The sequence below is a fragment of the Rissa tridactyla genome, chromosome 1 (assembly GCF_028500815.1).
Source record: "Rissa tridactyla isolate bRisTri1 chromosome 1, bRisTri1.patW.cur.20221130, whole genome shotgun sequence".
NCBI lineage: Eukaryota > Metazoa > Chordata > Aves > Charadriiformes > Laridae > Rissa > Rissa tridactyla.
The window spans coordinates 23,819,334-23,838,388 of NC_071466.1; the positions used below are offsets into that span (position 1 = coordinate 23,819,334).

Here is a 19,055-nt window from a genome sequence, read left to right on the forward strand (position 1 = left end):
ACTATATGATGAGTCTAAGGAGAGCAGAGGTTATGGCCTCAAATATAAACAGATGGGTTAAAGAACTGAAACGCTCTAGTTATGAAATTGTGCCAATCTCATGATGAAATACAGACACATTACCACTGTCTTCCTTATCTGTAAGAAAAAAACCCACAACTTCCATTCTACCAAACTGGAGTGAACAGAGGTCAGTGAATTAATGTTTACCCCTAATATTAAGAATTTCAGAGTGAATTGAAAGGTGCCCCATTAGATGGGGCACTTGCCAAGTGCTCATATCAGGAACAGCAACATTAATGCAGAAAGTTTGGTTTGCATACTGCAACACTATAGAGGAAAGTCTTTATCCTGGACTCATTGATAGATTTGAGATAAAGTCACCAGTTTCTCAAACTTGTTTCATTCTCCTGTCATTTTTTTTTCTTAATATACGAAGCATAGTATTTTTGCTATTGCTATGAATGCTTTTTGAATTTTCCAGACTAAAAAGACAAATATGGTATTGAGAGGAATAATGAACCGTTTCTTTATTACAGTCTTCAGACTTCCATTTTGTGAAACACGTACTCAAAGTACTGATACAACCAAAGCTATTTTGATGATGCTAAAATGACGTGGCCAAAACAAGTTCAAATTCTTGTATACAAAATAACCAGATCTAGTATGAATTCCACATATGTAAAAGTTACTCATTTTTTGTACCCCAAAATGGTGTCATCTATCTTCCTTCAACTATATGATACTATTATTCTGAATTCTTTAGACAGCCTGTAATACAACCACTTCCAATGCTTCACCCCAACTATATGTGTGTGGTTTTATTCTGTGTATCACAAGGAGTTCTACTGACCATGACACAAAGTTGACAACCAGTCCACTTAACTAAATACATGAACAAGTTTTCTTTCATAAATACAATGGCAATCATAATTAAACTAAAAAGATAAATTGGGAAATGCAGTTAAATTATTTCTTCCTTGAGCAAGAGAATAAAACAGTTCAAATTTTTTTCTACCTTGAACCATAAGTATGGGCTCTTTTCCACCGCCGTGTGCCAGCATCTCTCTACGATAACGCTCACCCATTGCCCTGGAGAAACACAGATGTTAGAGCCATCTGCAAACACAACCTGCTCAGCTTTCAGTCAAATTTGCTTCTAGGATCCCTACAGAACTCCGAGACAGAGATCAAATGAAATTTTCCACTCTGAAACAATGACTGCCTTGATTCCGTGTTGACTCCTCAAATTCAAATTACATTTAAAATTACACTATGAGTAACTGGACAAATTTTATACATATGAATATGTGTTGGTGCTTATAGAAGTTAATTTGTGAACAACATTTCAGCCTTCATTGCTCCAAGGGGATAAGTTGCTCTGTTACAATGATCTGAACATTCACCTAGGATATAAGAACCCTTACAATTTGTGATCTCACAATTTACTTTTTAATTTCACCAAGCAAAATGAGTAGCATAGCTATACTTAGCTTTGAAGTTGGTGACATGAAGCTTGCTTAATACCCGCAGTTGCTTTGATTTCAATAGAAAATTACAAGTAACTAGGCATCTATGAAAATCAAGCTCTCTAATTACATCTAAATATGGATTTCAGTGCCTCACAACTGGCACACCTGTATTTTAAAACATCGACATGAATTTTTTTGCACCAATGAACATGTCCCAAAGTACACTTTATATCTGTTTTGTAATCCTCTTAAAATCAAGAAAAAGGCTAAAACCTAATTGTCACTAAAAAAGCCCATCAGCCTATGTGGCCCCATTTGTGTCATGTTTTCCAGAAGCAAGTAGCACGACACTTGATTCTGCTTAATATTTTCTCTGGTTTTACCTATCAAACGGGTCCTGAGCAAAACACTGTTTCCACACCATGGAGGCAACAGCCCTAGACATGAGGTAGGAGTAATACTTCGCACCATAGCCCACAAGATGACTGAATCGCAGCTGCCAGGCCTGTAAGGAGAAAACAAACAAAAAACAGAACAGAAGTTATCTTTTAAATCCTTTAAACTGTTCGGCATTTTCTGAAGTATGATGGAAGAAATCTGATACTTTTAATGACAAACAGTTAAAAAAAAAAAAAAAAGAAAACACCAACCACCACCAGAAATCCCAGAAGGAACGCATCCTTTATTATAAGAAGCATTTTTCAACCTAAATACTGTATATCCAATATACTGATCATCACAATTGAAATTATACACAAATAGGGCCTGAAAGAGAGAAAACCGAGCAGTAAGAAAATGTATTCATATTTGATAGTAGCTGTGTTGTTGTTCTTGTCTTGAAAGAAAACCACAACTACGTTATTACAAGTAACACGACATTTTATCATTTTCCGTATGAATAAGTGCAGTGTCACACTTGGAAAAGTTCAATCCATAAACTTTTGCCACAAACAAAATTATAATAGGGACCTGCATTTAATACTATAAAAAATACAGTTTCCCATATGCCAAAAAACTCAGAGGTAGACAAATTACATCCACATGCAATGTCATTGTTCACAGATTTGTTTGCACATTTTAAAATGCATATATATAGCAGATTATCATCTGTAATTATATTGTTATTCATTTATGTATTGTTACTTGGCTTTATGACTCATTCCAGTGATGGTGGACTCCTTTTTTAATGCCGTTTGGTGTTGACTGTTTACTTATGTTTTCTTAGCAGAGAAAATCAGAAGTATCAGCCTGACTTTTACAGGAATAAAAATACTTTTTTTTTTTTTTATTTTCCTGACTATAACAGAGTAATTTTAATTGGGAGAGACCTCCGAAGGTCGTCTGGTCCAACCCTTGCTCAAAGCAGAGCCAACTTTAATGAGGTTTCTCACGGCTCTGTCTAAAGTCTCAGCATCTCCAAGCATGAAGATTTCATCACCTCTCTGGTGCAATGTGGAAAGGCAAGCAGGTCCAAGCTGAAAAGACATGATTTCCCAACAGATTTGGGCATATTTTTTGAACTGAAGATGGATGAATGTATAGATGAAGGAGTGAGAAATACTCTGCCCTTTCGGCTCTCTGAGGAAACCAAAAAGGAGACAAGTCCCATATCTTATTTGTCCTCCTATCCTAAGTCAAAGCTCCTAACATTCTTGTGATACGACTGTTGTCAAGATTTTTGTAGGTACTATAGGAAACAGAGTTTTATAGAGGAACTAGAAGATAAACAATAAAGTAGCATAACAGATGTTTTAAATTTAAATCCATGGGCTGTCAGATGCTTGTTCCTATCCTAGAGTCAATGGCTGAAATTCTGAGGCAGCCAAACAGGAAAGTGAAGGGGCATTAACAGTTTTCCAGAACTATTTCTCTTTAACGATGATTCTTTATCACACTGTAAATAACAATCTCCTGACTTTTGACAGCTGAAATAAACTATGTTTCCTTCTTCATGAAAGAATCATCATCTTATTCTCCATTAGCCAAGTCAAAGATATATGTGTATGTTAAAAAAAAAAAAAAGACCAACTGAGAGGGTGGAAAAAGAATTTGGCTTTTTCATCAGCCTTTTTACCTTAAAAAAGGCAGCAGACAGTGGCCTGTAATCTAGATAATTGTGAACAGCTGATGAGAAACAAAGTTGTTAGCTCCCTTTTCTAAGCAACACCTACAAATAAAAGTTCTCAAAGTTAGCTGTAATTCAGCCATTCAAAAGCTACTTTTAACAAGATGGTTATCTCCACCCTAAGACAGGTGTCCCAACCAGATGGAATTTGCCATGGGTGAGTAATCGAGCCTCTACTGGTAGCTTACACAACTAGTTTAAAGTTGGAGCAACAAAGTTATAGGAAATGAAAAACTGTCTTGTCTTCAGCTTTCTGTGGGTCTTGATGCATGATGCAAACTCTTAAGAATGATTAACTTTTTTTTTCTTTTCTTTAAGGTAAACAGCAACTGAACCATATCTCATTGTAATGCAAGTATGTAAAAACATTCAGCTTCGATACAGATTCTCCAGTTTGCTCTGAAAATTATTATGGTTGCCGTGTTTACACTCTATAGCTACAGTTTTTCTAACTAGTCCCTTAATTATAACCATAATCACTAAACTAAAAGCACATTTTGAAACAGATCAGAGAGCCTACATTTTTAGAAGACTGAGCAGGAAAACTGTCAGTTTTTATTTTTTGTGTGCTAAGTTTTCAAAGTTAGAATTAAATGTTTCGACTTGAAAGTACAATTCACTCAGGAATGTGAAAAGCATTACTGATGAATTGGTTTCACATACTCAGAAATTTAAATAATTTCCAAACAGGTCATTTCAGTGAAAAATCCAAGTTGCTTTGTCTGCTACAAACAAAAATAATTTCTATGAGCTTGACATAGAGAAGATTATTTCCACCTCTCCCATCAGAAAGGAATTATTTAAATGTATCATATAAGCTGTAACTAGGACAGTATGTTTTCCTCAACAGCTCAGGTTACAGCTTTCACATTAAATGCTCTTGCTTTTTATGGTCTGCACCTAAAACGGCTCGTCTGCACTTCCAGGATGACCAACTATTCCATTCATCCGGTTCCTTGAAATTCTCTATCTCAAGTAAGCAAGGAGAAAAGAACATCTTCTCAGCAACCTGTCCAAGACCAAAAGCTTGATTCAGAGTCTGCACCTAAACCAGCCCTCAGTACCCTCTGTTCAAATAGAAGACATTTTGTTTGACCTCGTCTTTGCTAATATACTTACGTAAGAAAGTTCACATTGCTTCCTTTCAGAAGAGAAAATTAACTATTACATTATTCAAGTACATGTTCTGATCCTACACTGTTCTAGCAATTAACTTTCCAAAACTGGACTTCGCCACCTGTCAAAAAATATTTAAACATTAAGACACATCCTCTACCCAAATTTACAAGGAGCTACCTGCCTGCATTTAAAAAAATCTTTCTACATTATACGGATGAGATTACAATCTAGGCATAAAACATTCAAAAAGCTCAAGAATATATAGGCTGATACTCCTTTAAAAAAGTTCTATAATCAATAAGAAATAAACACATCACTGTAAATGTATTTAAAACTAAATGGTTCATCTTTTTACATAGAACTCCATTTTAACAAAATTAGCTATAGATGCAAAATGACTTCATGTTTGGTGTTATTTCCAATGCTGACTGATTTCTCCATATTAAAAAATAAGAAAAAAAAGACATATCAGTTTCCCTTTTGGAAAGGCTAGACATGTAGAAGTAGGGCACTCTCCTTATTAAATATTATATTTTTGGTAAGTGGCTAGAAAGTTAATGAAGACTCTGAGTAATCATCTACTTCAAAAAGTTCCATGAACCCATTCCAGGAGTTTATAAAACAGTGCATTTTACAGCATAGCCCATGGGTTATGATAATATGCCATCCACAGGTCATGTTCATGCCTGCTTTTCATCCAACACCACAGACTGAAATAAAGGTGTGCGACTGATCCACCGCAGTTATTAAAAGGGCCTTTTCCCCACCAGCATTATCCATCTTCTCTTATAACCACGTCTGAAATATTTCCAAAATTCCATGTGCAATGGCTTTCCATCACATCTTGTAGCAAACAAAAAGACTGCACTGATACTTTTGTATTCTTACACCTTATCTGGAATTTTTTAAAAAGTCCTTGTACAATACATTCTTAGGGTAAAATTCAGTTCATTTTACTTTAGCTACCTTAATCTAGGCGTCTTGCCCAAACTAGTCACATAGGCTTCCTTTGTAGTCAGAGGACAGAAGTATTTATCCTGTTATCTTTGGAGAGGATAAGAGTACTGCTCTAGGAGAAATCTGAATGATTTACTACAACTTCTTTCTTCTATTTAAAAGTTAAACCATTCGTTTCAACAATGTAGTAGGATCAGTTAAACTAAACTGTTTTGAAGACTACATAAAATAATTTAGGATTCAATTACTTGAATTCTAAATTTAGAACTGTTAAAATTATCACAAAAATAATCTGATATAAAAATTTACATGTGATGCTAAAAAGACAAAACTGAAAGAAAAAACTACAGGTAGCTTAATATATACTAACCTAGCTTTTGTTTGAGTGTGAGTAATCGTCGTTCCAGGGAGCTCCACTAATTACATGGAATCACTGCTACAAAATGCTACTACATCTTTTGAAAGAAAAAAAACCTACAGAAATTCTTGACTAGTGCTTGGACTTTTCAAAATGCTCTTTCAACAGTTTCTCCTGTGACTTCAGTTACTTCAAAGTATATTTAAGTCCATTTTGCTTTGCATCTTAAGACAAAAAACACAAGTGAGAACCTGAAAAGACCGACCATTAAATTAAGAAAAGTATTTTCGTCATTTAAGTCTTCTAATTACAAAATGTGCGCTACAGTAATTACATCAATGAGCAAGTTGTTGAATAGTTTCCACGAGCAACAATACTTGATGGAGATTATATTTGGTGCCCTCCCCCTTCTTAATTAAACACTTATTCTGGCAGGAAATCCAACAGAGGAGCAGCCAACTTATCTCCTTCAAGGGCTACTGGGTGGAGAACCCCTGGGTCTGGCACTAACTCGGTCCTATTGCTCCTAATGCCCTTGAATTTAGCTATCAGCACGGGTGGAAAACTCCTGAGAGACATGAAGAAGCTCCAGGGTCTGGAAGGGAACAGTGAGTAGCGTGGAAATCAGTACAAGCTATTTCCCTCTGCCGAGACCAGGGTTTATCAGGGCTAGTGAAACTCCAGGACAGCACCGCTCTGGCATGCAAACGAGCACACTGTAAGTTAGCACAGGTGATGTTTTCTTGGCACTGTGTCAGCCGCTCATACAGCAGGAGCTGGAGATGGAACGTAAAGAGCTGCAGGTTACAGGTCAAGAACTATGAGGCCACTTTTCAGCACACAAAAATGGTAAATTTGCCGTGGGGTGCAGATCGGAGGGATGCTCCACATTTAGCTTAGCGAGTTTCCTGTTCTGATGTACTAGCTGCACTGACTGGCATCATTTTAAAATATCAGAGGGGAAAAGTATTTTTATAGAAAAAGAAAACACTATTATCTGACAACCAGGAGATCTGGTCTCGCTTTTTTCCTTTGATTCCATTCTGCGTTTTCATGCTCTTCACACCCATATTCTGTCACAGATGGAAGTTTAAGATCACTTTTCTCAAAATTCAAGGAAGTTATTCAAGAGATTTCACAGCACAGAACTGCAACAACATCCAGTACAGAAAATTTCAGTCTCGTTCATTCATTACAGTGACTCCAGAATTAGTGTGCTAGTCTACTTCAATTAAACACCCTTCTCTGAACCTCTTCCATGTTCCCTTTCCCAGAAGAACTGAGCTTGCGGTCAGACAAGCTGAGAAGCTCCCTGGTAAGGCTCCTCTTTATTCCTTGCCCCCACCCCGTAACGGGAACAAGCAGCCCAGCACCGCTAGCAGAAGCCCAGGCTGTGGCTGCCAGGCTCCAAAGCTCAAGCTCTGCCACTGGGTGCACCTATTTTGGGGAGACCAAATTGTCACATAGCAGAATTTATTCTCCCGGCTTTTCTGTTTAAACTACTCATTTACTTTACAAAACAAGAAAAGGATTTTCACGTATGCTTTGCCGCTTAAAGAATTCACTGCTGTTCTGAAACAAATCACAGAATTTCTTTCCCTTATTATATTAGTTTCTTACATAAGTTTATGGCATGCTTTGAAGACGTCCTCAATTCATTCTCACTTGAAGAAACAGTTTAACAAGTTTTGGAGTGCAGAGTTTGCAAACTGTGCCAGTAGCTACCTCTGGGGAAAAGCCAGAGCACTCACTGACTGGCAGAAACAACTCTCTCCATAGGTATGCAGTGGCTTGCTCAGTCAACTTACTTTCTGTATTTTTGGCCTGAGCCCCTCTAAGTTTTATAGAATTACATCACCGTCATCGTTCTGGAGTTTCACAATAATAAAAAAATCCAATAAAGAGCTTTAAAACCACTTCCTTTGCTGCAGTTTCTAATCTTGTTTAGAATAACAGAAAGCTAATTTCAAGAAACCACATCTTGTGCTGTACCCCCAACTTGCTTAACATCAATACTCTTCAGTTTTTTAGCGTCGTGCATTTCTGTGTTAGGAGTGGGAGAGCGCACAAAGTAAACCAACTCAGAGACACCGCTGACATTTCAGAAAGCGAGTCAAGCAAGAGATTACAACTTCAACTTATAACACTTCTGTGTTTTTATTATAAAATGATAAATAAATCTAGCAAGGCAGGGAATGTAAATATTTTTGCAGTTGTTTACAGCAGGGAAGAGGAAAGGAATTTAACATGCAATTAACCACTTAGGTGATTCTAGATATGTACCATATGGTCTTTGAATTACTTAAATTAAAGAAAAATATTTCACTTTTATTTATAAACTATTAATGCATTTGAGCTGCTTACAGCAAAATCATTTAAAACTATTTAGTCTTCACCTTCTCTCCTTCCCACAAAGGGCCTGGAGGAAGGGGGACATGGGATAACAAAGAATGCTGACATCAAAAAGCTATGTGTATGATCTGCAATCTGCATTGCTGCACAATCCTTAACACTTGGATTAAAAGACAAAGAGCTATGAAAATTGATTTTATATTCTGTCCTTCGAATGACTTTATTTGGACAAGTTGAGAGACAATGTTCCTTGTAAACATTATAACTAGTCTTAAAAGTAAAATATAAAAAAACATGCAGCCAGAGAATTTCCAAATGAGTCCTTCATGTTGTAACACATTACACACATACAAATGCAATAACACACACACCACTCGATTACTAATTAATAATTTATTACTGCCTAAGTTTCAAAGATCCATAAGCCCGAGATAACTAGAATCAGATCACCACGGTTTCCTTTGGGTACAGACTCCCATTGAAGCCCAAGGTTTTTATTCTACTTTATCAATTAAACCAAATTTTACGTATTGACCCATTATTTTAAAACAAACATCACAAATGCTGCTTAAGGTAAGCTCTTACAAAAAACCAAGAAATATTTTAAGCAATTTAACTGCAAAATATATTTGCCAGTACAACTTAATAATATAAATTATCTGTGTCTACAGTGGAAGATGAAATAGATACTATTTCACAGTAACGCTCATTTACTACCTTTTGCCAGAGCCATTCCAGACAGGGATTTAGGGGATCATGCTTCTAATCCTGAATCTGCCACAAACTGCAAATGAACTTGAAGGAACTACTTTTACAACCCCCTGCCCCCAGTCTAAATGCCACCCCCTGTTAAGCGAGGGTGATGATAGTTCCTCTCTCTCGTTCTTTTCTGTTTTGACTGCAAACATTTCATAGAAAGGACAATCTCCCACTACGTTTGTAAAGCATTTCATTTCAGGCCCTCTAGCCTGTATTTATGGCAATGATATATTCAGTTATATCTATCACTAGCAAATATAGCTCCAGTACTGCAATCCCGGGGAAAAAAAAAGGGAAATGTGAGATGTGACAACAGAAATATATAAAACTAAATAAAGCAATCTGCATTTATAAATACATATATATATATATGTATATATCTAAAGCACATATAGCTATTTCAAAATGTTACCAAGAGATGTACGCAACTACTTCCTGCACTGCTCCTTAAAATGCTCTGCTCTGCTGCATGTAAATACTATTGCTAAAGTATGTTTGAGTTTCACGGGGCTAACACTTGCTAAAAGAATTTTCTTAAAAGTGCTTCATATCTCACGATATCTGTAAACACTCTGCTGCTGTAGATAGTTGCCCAGTGAAGTGTCATATTACCACCAGAAAACAAATCTTCACAATATTTGCTATCAGCATTTTCTTTATCATAAAATGAACTCAACTCCAGAAAGACAGAAACCTAAACAAACCCTGAAGGGTGACTTTAAGAGCTTTTGAAAGTCCCAGCGTCTACTTTAATACTGACCTCAGCAGGGCACCAATCTTTCTGAAATGGCTTTTAGCTATTAATTATTTATAGAACTATCACTTCCCCAGAGTTCACTGTGCACTCCTTTATTAATCTTTTTCTCAGACCCAGACTCTTCAACCTGATTTTATAGTATACTTTTAAGAAGGCTCATATGAAAACTAATCCAGGGATTTGCACTTTGTGTAAACAACTTATTCGTTTCCAACATGGCAAGGTAAAAAATTACTTTGAAGGGGTTACACAAACTTCAAGAGGTTGAGTAATGACATATGACTTCACCTCTCTTCAAAACACTCCAAAAAGTGGAATACGAGCAACAGCAGTGCCTCTTCAAGTAACTGAAGAGAGAGAAAAAGTGGAAAAGCAATCTTCTATGAAGGTTCTCTGCTTTTACCATGAAATTTATGCCTCTGTGATCTACAACAGTGGTTTCTTTAAAACTCCCTTTAAGAGAGATCCTAGACCCACTGGCTGTCTGCTTCCGTCTTCAACAAATGAGGGAAAAGATTGGCAAGTGTTTCAAAGATTAGGTACCAACCATAATCACATTTGCTGTAAATTAAACCGCTTTTTCCCTCCTACTATCTGCTCACTCATAAGAAACAAACGATCACAGTCTCAATTCCAATTGTATTTTTTTTTCATAGAGGTTTCCAATACCAGAACATACATACTCATGTGTATCTACATAATCGTTTATTTTCTAGCCAAATAAACTCAGTTTCCTCAGCTTTCCTCATAGGCCATGTTTCCAAACACACTATCTTTCCAAAACAGCTTCTCTGTATTTCTTCCAGTATTTCTACATCTTTTTAAGATGTACAGGACACAACACTACCCACTGCTAAGTCCCCAACACCAAATACTAAAATATATTTAAAAAAAAACAGATATGATTTTCTTTAATAGCATCCCACAAATGTTCTTTTTGCATTTATTGTTCTTTAAATACTATTTATTTAATTGCTTTCCTAATGCAAACTACTTTGGATCCAAATTTGGATCTTTTAAATTCTACTTTTCATGATTTCTGCAAACTTTGTCAACTGAAGGCTCTTCTATAAATACTATACATCAATTCTCATACAAATCATTAAAAAAACCCCACAGAACCAAGTAACTCCTGGAGAGACACTTGAAGTGTCCCAGCTTGAAACTAAGCTTTCACCTGCTCTTTCAGCATGTTTTCTACATGTTGCCTCAGCCATGACTCCACAGTTTGCTTGTAGAATTACGCTTTGCAGGTGTCAGAAAGCTTGCTAAGTCTAGAGTTGTACTATCAATGACTTCATTCCTATTCCCAAGGTCAATGAATTTCTTAAAAGAAAAGTAGATTTTTTCCATCTCAGATGGTTCTTAATGACACCATAATTATTTTGCTCACTTGGTTGTTCTCAAGGTACTTATGAGCTGCTTAATAATTGGTTCTACTACTTCTTAAGTGACAAAGTCTGAATGCTTAGTCTACAGTTCCCAAGTTCTCCTCCCTTCATTAGAGTAGCTAGCATAATAGCATTACCATTTTTTTGTAAATTCGTGAGTGGTAATTCCTCCAGGTCAGTGACTGCTTTGACAAACTTAAATATTCTGACAACATCTAATCTAATTATCTGCTAAGTTTTCATTTCTTAATTTCAGTTGTTCTTCTCTCTCACACTGAATCCATGCTCTCCTCTTATTTCTTCAGCAGTTAGGGAACTTTATTTATTTTCACAACTTGCATTTTGCAACTCAGCATTTCTGGCCTTCTTCCTTCTGAATTCTCTTAGTAATTCTCTCCAGTCGTATAATGATCTCTATTTTTTTATTATCTTAGTAAGGTCTTTAAATGGCTTAGTTCCTTATTCCCAAATCTTCTTCACAACTGGATATTTTGTGCCTTTGGTCCAGTCTCTTTGATAACTACACAGTGTCTTTTGATTCATCATACTGAACTGTTCTTTTTGATTTCCTTTAATCTAGCTTTCAGCTCTGCTTAGCCTCTAAGATTGCTTTAGTCTAACCTAATAAATCTAAGACAAATTTGGGAAGATTTTAGATAAAATAAGTATGAAGTAAAATCACAATTCAAAATTTAATAGGCAGCCACTACTTAGCCTTCCTTACCAATAATTTCAAGATTCATGTTCACCACTTGAGTCAAGTTTTCAGAATTCAAAACCACTTTTACCTTCAGGCGTTAAGGGTTATCACTCTTTTATTTTAAGACAGCTGCCTCATCGTTTGCTCGGCCTGACTATTTATTCTCCTTATATGGTGTTACTGATATTCACATGAAATGTTATACAGGACCACAGTTTTAACTACACATTATTAGTCACTCCAAAGACCTAACATGACATTCTAAGACAACAGATGCCACAATGATATGGATGGCAGACTCAATAACAAGATACTTCACAAAAACTGCCAGCCAGCCCTCAACAGACTGAGGAAGAGGCCTGTTAAAAACAATATTCTCCTCCTTCTCACTGTGGCACCACTACTGAGAGTGATCAGGATCAGTAAAAGACCATGATACAGAACTTCAGAAACCACATTGTCTCCATTTTTGGCCTCTAGCTTACCTAACACAACTAAGCATGAGGTCAGGTCACCTTCAAACTCCTAAGAAAAGGCTCCTAAGAGGGAAAAAGAGGCATAAAGCTGCTCTTTTGCTCTCAGGTGTTCTTCAACAAAATAACAATTTTGTTGTTGGGCAAAATACTCGGGCACATTTTGACAATGTGTGATGCAGAAACTATTTCTTCTCTGCAGAGAAGCTAGTTCTGTCTAGTTACACCATCTGCCCTTCAGCTGACCAACCTCCAGATGCCTTTACACACATCTGTTAATGAAATCTTTGTGTCCTCAGCACCCATGGCAAGCCACGTCTTCCTGCAGTGCCAGAGAGCCTCCCTGAGCAAGCACTCCAAACGTTAGGTTGCAACTCATCTGCTGACTTCCTTTGTAAGGAACACGACAGACACAATCCTAGCAAGTTAAAACAAGGACATAGATGGAGCCTTCCAAGGTCAGGATCCCTGTCTGGGCATAGTCCCCCCAGCTGCAGGAAGAAGACAGACTAACAACCACATTGGTGATACACCTTTTTTCATACAGTTCTTCGCTCTAGGGTATCTATAACAATACCTGCCTTGTTTTCTGTTGGCAAACTTGGCTGGTTAACATATTTGGTCTCACAGGTGTTTTGGTGTCTCCGATCACTAGCAACCATAGGCCCTTAAGAAGTTCTCATACTGCCAAAGAAATCTGCACTCTGGACAAAATATATAAGCATAATTAAAACTGTTACTTGATGTAAATATTAGGCCACCAGGAGAGGTGGTCCTTCTGAACTAATATGTACTTAACATGCTAGAGCAAAAAGGCACATAGCAAATTATTTAGCGTTCCAAAAAATATCAAAAGGCTCCCTACACAGCAACACATTCCCTCCTATCAATCAAATGTAATTATAATGACGTGTGTGGGTTAATTCCAACACTGCACTTTGTATTCAAGTACCACACAAGAAATTCTTCTGTTTCTGGAAGAAAACCTTACTGGAAGGACATGTAATTTTAAAAAATGCAAAATGGACTATTTGGCAGTGATCTAAAAAAAAAAACCCCAGATTCGCTGTGCCTCGCTCTTCAAAACCGTTTTTCCTCACAGTCACAAGTCAAACCAGCATCTCCCACCAAACTTCCAGATTAGAATGAAGGAAGGTTACTATGACAGATGGACAATTTATATGTAAGTCCACAAAATGTTTTGAAAATAAGAATCAATAATTCAAAATAATTCCATTTTTCACAAATTCAGGTACGATGATTTGGGCAACTGGTGCCTACTGTAAAACTACTTCATTATTGGGAGCTCTTTCCTGTAACTGCAGGAGGCTGAATTCTCCACTATCAATGCAGAGCCTGTTTACCCTGCGTCTCATTTTTTGTTTCCATATTGAACCAAAACCCACAGCAGGAGATAGGAATTATTATGCTTGGCGCAGGACTAACAATGGGGTATCATTAAGTTTTGATGACTGTCTCAAAGGAAAGTAGTTTTCAAGTCTGAACTTGGGGGACAGGCAGGGGACTAAGCAACAGATCATGGGGAGGAACTTTGATCACATCTCAGGTGGATCAAAGGGTCACCTGATACTTTTTTTAAAAGTCTCTCCAGGCACCCTGGAGACAAAGGTAGAAGAGACCAGGAGAGATACTCTAAAAGCAGACAGTGTAATCAACTGCAAGGCAGGCCATAGTAAATCAAAATTGGCTTCACACGACATGAGAAATAAGCTATGATTTGAAGAAAAGTTTGGAGCAAAAGCAGAGTACTGAATTCCCCACAGCGCAAAGATTTTGACACCAAGTACATTCAGGAGGAAATAGCAGGAAAATGTGTGGCCGTTACTATTTGGTGTATCTTGCTTTCTTAGAACAGTCAAAAGGAAGACTTAGTTCTTTTTAAAGGCATCACAATGACTTAAGAATCCTGCCTGTGCAAAATTTCTATCCATTTTCCAAACTCAGATCTCCTCTGGCAACAAAACCTCCAGACACTACAAAAACAGGCAGATACATTTCCTTGCCCCCTGCCTGGCAGTTGTCAGCTTCTGGATTCAGTAATAGAGCAAAGAAATCCCAGTGGAATTTCATCCTCCATGAGCCTGCAGCAAACCCTGTGTACTTTTGAACAGATAAGCAATGGCCAGCCAGAAACTGAGATTTGCATTCTTCAGAAAAACAAAGTCTTGTGGACTGCTGTTTCTCTGTGCTTCTGTCTGTCTACGGTTTCTGCTCCATCTTTCCTTTCTGCCTTGCACGTGGCATGTGGCACTAGCTTCTGTGACCCTCTGTGTCAATGCAGCCAATGTAAATATTACTGCATACAGTGCCAACTGTTCCAGCGTCTGCAAAACCTATTTGAATGGCAAATACAGACTTTGACAGGATTTTCTTACCACTATCCCTCCTACTGTTGGCACATAAGACAGGATATTTGCTGAGGATGATACTTTAGTTTACCTTAAAATAGGTATCACCACATAGGTACGGCAGCATTTATTTATTAGGGGTAGTTTATGTTCCTCATTTTGAAAGTACTAGAACAAAAAGACGCATACAAATCGTCCTGTTATCTGAGCTGTGCCTCAGAAAGACAGGAATTCATCTGCTGAATATACAGGCTATGGCTCTATGCTTCTACTTCAGAAAATGCGTCTGCACAATGAGACCGAAGCCCAAGTACATTCAGAGGATATTTACTAAGTTTACCTGCCTGTCAAGAGCAGTAAGAGGGAATTAAGGTTTATCAGGAGGAGATAATGATGGATGCTTGTGCAGCCTGACAATGCTGCTACAGAAAATCATATTAATGCAGTTAAGATCTTCACTAAGGAAGAACTACTTTTACCCAATGCCACTAACTTAAGATATACAAACCTGACTTAGCAATTAGATTCATGGTTGAATCTAAACCTATAGAGAGAAGATAAAATTCAAATTATCAAAATACTTTGTTTTCTCTGCCAGACACATGACAGATGAAAATAAAAGCCGATCTCTCTTACTATATTTCAATGTCTAGCTCTGAAATTAAATGAAAGGAAGGAATATACTCTTGTCAATTAAAAAAAAACAACCACAAACCTCTTACTTCCAAGACACTTATCTTTTTATCTGGACTACAAATTAAACTGAAAACATACTTTAAGTATGGAAGAAAGAGCAGCAAAGGACAGCAGGCCAAATTATAAACATCAATTACCGTACAGAGTGCTAACGTTCTTCTAATGTAATTTTTCACTAAGTTTTACTGAAATTTAAATTGTATTGCAGTTCTTGAGTAGACACACTAATTCTACATTCAGTAAATGTAGAGAACATAGACTTTCTGATAATTCAAAAGTTCACAATACAGTTTGCAGGGATGAAGTTCCAGGCCAAAACTTGCTGCCCCTCTTCACATTGAGGCTATGCTCATTACAAGATTTTACACTCTTTTGAAGCTAACACCTAAATAAAAATATTTTAAATGGAACAAAAAATGCAGGCTGACTTTCAAATCAGGGAACTGTTCTGTTCACTGGATAATTAACACCCATGGAGGAACGGTGTAAAACAACAGTTATAAAAAAGCTGAGAAGTCAGACATCATACTCGGAAGACACCTCGCTTCCACTTCCTTGGCTTTGCCAGGCCAGCAGAGGCAGTACAGCTTTGATGAGTAAAGGGCTGAGGCACGGATCTGATAATACATTTCTAAGAGAATGAAACTTACATTTTTGCTAAGGAGAAAAGTACATTTCCTGAGAAGCAGCAAGTAGAGAAAGGATCTGGGTATTCTGACCAAACAGTGATTTGGGCCATGCTCCGTCTGGGAATTCGGCTCCACACAGCCCAGGAACTCCCATGACTATCACTTATGCAAACTGCACCTTCGGATGTCAGGTAAAGTACAGAAGAAATGCACTATTAGTCATGATGAACATCAAAATTACATAGTTCAGTAGAACTCAAGGCTTTAACACTTTCAGATACCACATGAAAGGATAAATAAGTGACATGCCAAAGGTCACAGCAGCACAGTGAGAAAAACTCACTTCCAGTTCCTACTTCACAGTGACTTGCTCTCACATGCTGAAACTATACAAACACCAACATGCAGCACACTGTTTTGTTCCCTTTTACAAACAGTCCCTTGCAAAGCTAGAATAAACCCCCTTTCCAGTATATTGTTTCCAGTGTCTTCCTTAATAAGAAAATAGAAAGTAATCAAGTTCAGCATGACAAGACCACACCTGTACAAAAACGGGTACATTAATTGAACTTCATTTTTTAGCTGAAAATTTCCAACACCTTACTCTCTGGATAAAGTGGCTGAAAGAAAGAAAACTCGATTTCACCATAAAAATACAACAATAAGCATGTGAGTGTGCAGGGCAAGGCACAGGGAGATGTAGGAGTATTAATATGCTATCAAAGAAAAGGTGTAGCTTATACAGTCAGTATATTTCTACTCACTGTATTAGGTACATATGGCAACCCATAAAATTTCTCCTGTGTTTCCTTTAAAATTTCTGTGGTTGACTTTTTTAGAGGATGTTTCCCATGGTAGATTTGGTCCAAGGCAGCATAAAATACCTGAAGAGATAAAGTACACGTTAGCCTTTGGCACATGGCGTTTGACAATCAAAATAGACCAATAGAAAAGAATGGGAGAGAAAGAATAGGGAGAGGGAAGAGTTTAAATTTATGTGGGTTTAAGTTCTCTATTTTTATTATAGCATACAAGGAGAGAAACAGGTTTTTGGAGTACACCAACCACCACCATCATGATGTACCATAAATCCATGTTTAGGTCACTGAGAACACTGGGAGTACTAAATCACCTGCATTTTTAAATAAAATTAAGACCTGTCCCTACAGCCCTCCAGCGAATATCCTTTTCATAAAGAGTATTTTTTCATAGATTTAATAAAAAGACTTAAAGTTATTTGAGCGGACGCAGCAAAATAAGCTATTCCAAGATGTGTGTGTGCAGTCATGAGAACACACCACACCTGCAGGGGCAAGTCACGGCCCAGGCAGTGAACAAAAGAAGCTGCACATGGAGCTGCAGATACCCCTGAGTTTCTGCTAGGGCACTCGAACAGTGCAGTACTAAGGCAGATGCTTCGTTTATTTTAGCTCTCACAATCAGAGCAAGAAATTACTGCAGTGTAAGCTCAGCCTGAGATCATGCTGCACCAGGAGGGTACTTTGCCAGAGGTAAGAGCTGGTTCACAGAATCTTCAGAGTTGGAAGGGACCTCTAGAGATCATCTAGTCCAACTCCCCTGCTAAAGCAGGATTGCCTAGAGCACATCCCTCAGGGCTGCATCCAGGCGGGTCTTGAAAATCTCCAGAGAAGGGAACTCCACAACCTCCCTGGGCAGCCTGTTCAGTGCTCTGTCACCCTCACCGTGAAGAAGGTTTTTCTCATATTTGATCGGAATTTCTTATGTTCCAGCTTGTGCCCGTTACCCCTTGTCCTGTTACTGGGAACCACTGAAAAGAGTCTGGCACCATCCTCCTTAAACCCACCCTTTAGATACTTGTAAACATTAATAAGGTCTCCCCTCAGCCTTCTCTTCTCCAGGCTAAAGAGTCCCAGCTCTCTCAGCCTTTCCTCACAAGGGAGATGCTCCAGTCCCTCAATCATCTTTCTTGCCCTACGCTGGACCCACTCCAGTAGTTCCCTGTCTCTCTTGAACTGGGGAGCCCAAAACTGGACACAGTACTCCGGTTGTGGCCTCACCAGTGCAGAGTAGAAGGGGAGAATGACCTCCTTTGACCTACTGGCCACACTCTTCCCTATGCAGCCCAGGATTCCATTGGCCTTTTTGGCAACAAGGGCACATTGTTGGCTCATGGATAATTTACTGTCTACTGTTCCTAAGCAATTTTTGTGCGGGAGCATGTGAACTACATCAGAACACATGTGCATGACTAAGTTACTTGAGGAGTCTGGAGATGAAGAAAGCAGCACCAATAAAAAGACTTTTCAAGCAAAGATAGCAAAGCAGAGTATCTGGCACTTTAACAGCAAATATGAAATATTTGCTTATATTATATGAATTTACGGCACGGATAGAAGACAGTGCCAAGGAGTGTGTGCCATCACTGAAAAAAACCTGCAGCATTTATTTTTTTTTAATATGAAGATTTCTTATTCTGTGGAAGTGCAGGAAAGGCAGAAGAAGAGGACGCTCACTACTGTGCAAAACAAGATATTTTTCGAGAAGTTTGGTGGATCCAGATATTTAAGCCAAAGTGCTCAGGTCAGGCCATCCTGTGGTAGGCACATTTCACAGGAAAACTGATGGTACAGAGCCTCAAAAACCTTTTGTGCAAGGGATGGAGTAAATAATTTGGCTAGAGATTCAGGCCCAGTCACACTCCCAGGGACACTGCAATAGCTTTCTCAATGAGATAAACACACAGTTTTAGGAATTATAACCATGAAATGCAGAAATTTTATGCAGAAAAGGCTGTTTGGAGGCATTCTCCATCCATGGAGAATGGATGCTTTATGCAATCTGAGTAACACAACCCCCGCAACCTGTGAAGAGACTCTTTATTATGAAATTTGGGTACAAAACCATTCTGAACTCTTT

The 19,055-nt window shown here is 37.9% G+C and overlaps 1 protein-coding gene across 1 annotated transcript in view; it reads right to left on the minus strand.

The window, feature by feature from the left end:
• The window catches only part of MIPEP (mitochondrial intermediate peptidase), a 76,926-nt gene that overhangs the window by 8,289 nt on the left and 49,582 nt on the right, over positions 1 to 19,055 (minus strand). Inside the window, exons 16-18 of the mRNA XM_054216436.1 lie at positions 16,922 to 17,041; positions 1,856 to 1,977; positions 1,019 to 1,092 (exon numbers count right to left, since the gene is read on the minus strand). Of these exons, the coding sequence (XP_054072411.1) occupies positions 1,019 to 1,092; positions 1,856 to 1,977; positions 16,922 to 17,041 (316 nt within the window). The remainder of the gene's footprint in view (positions 1 to 1,018; positions 1,093 to 1,855; positions 1,978 to 16,921; positions 17,042 to 19,055) is intronic.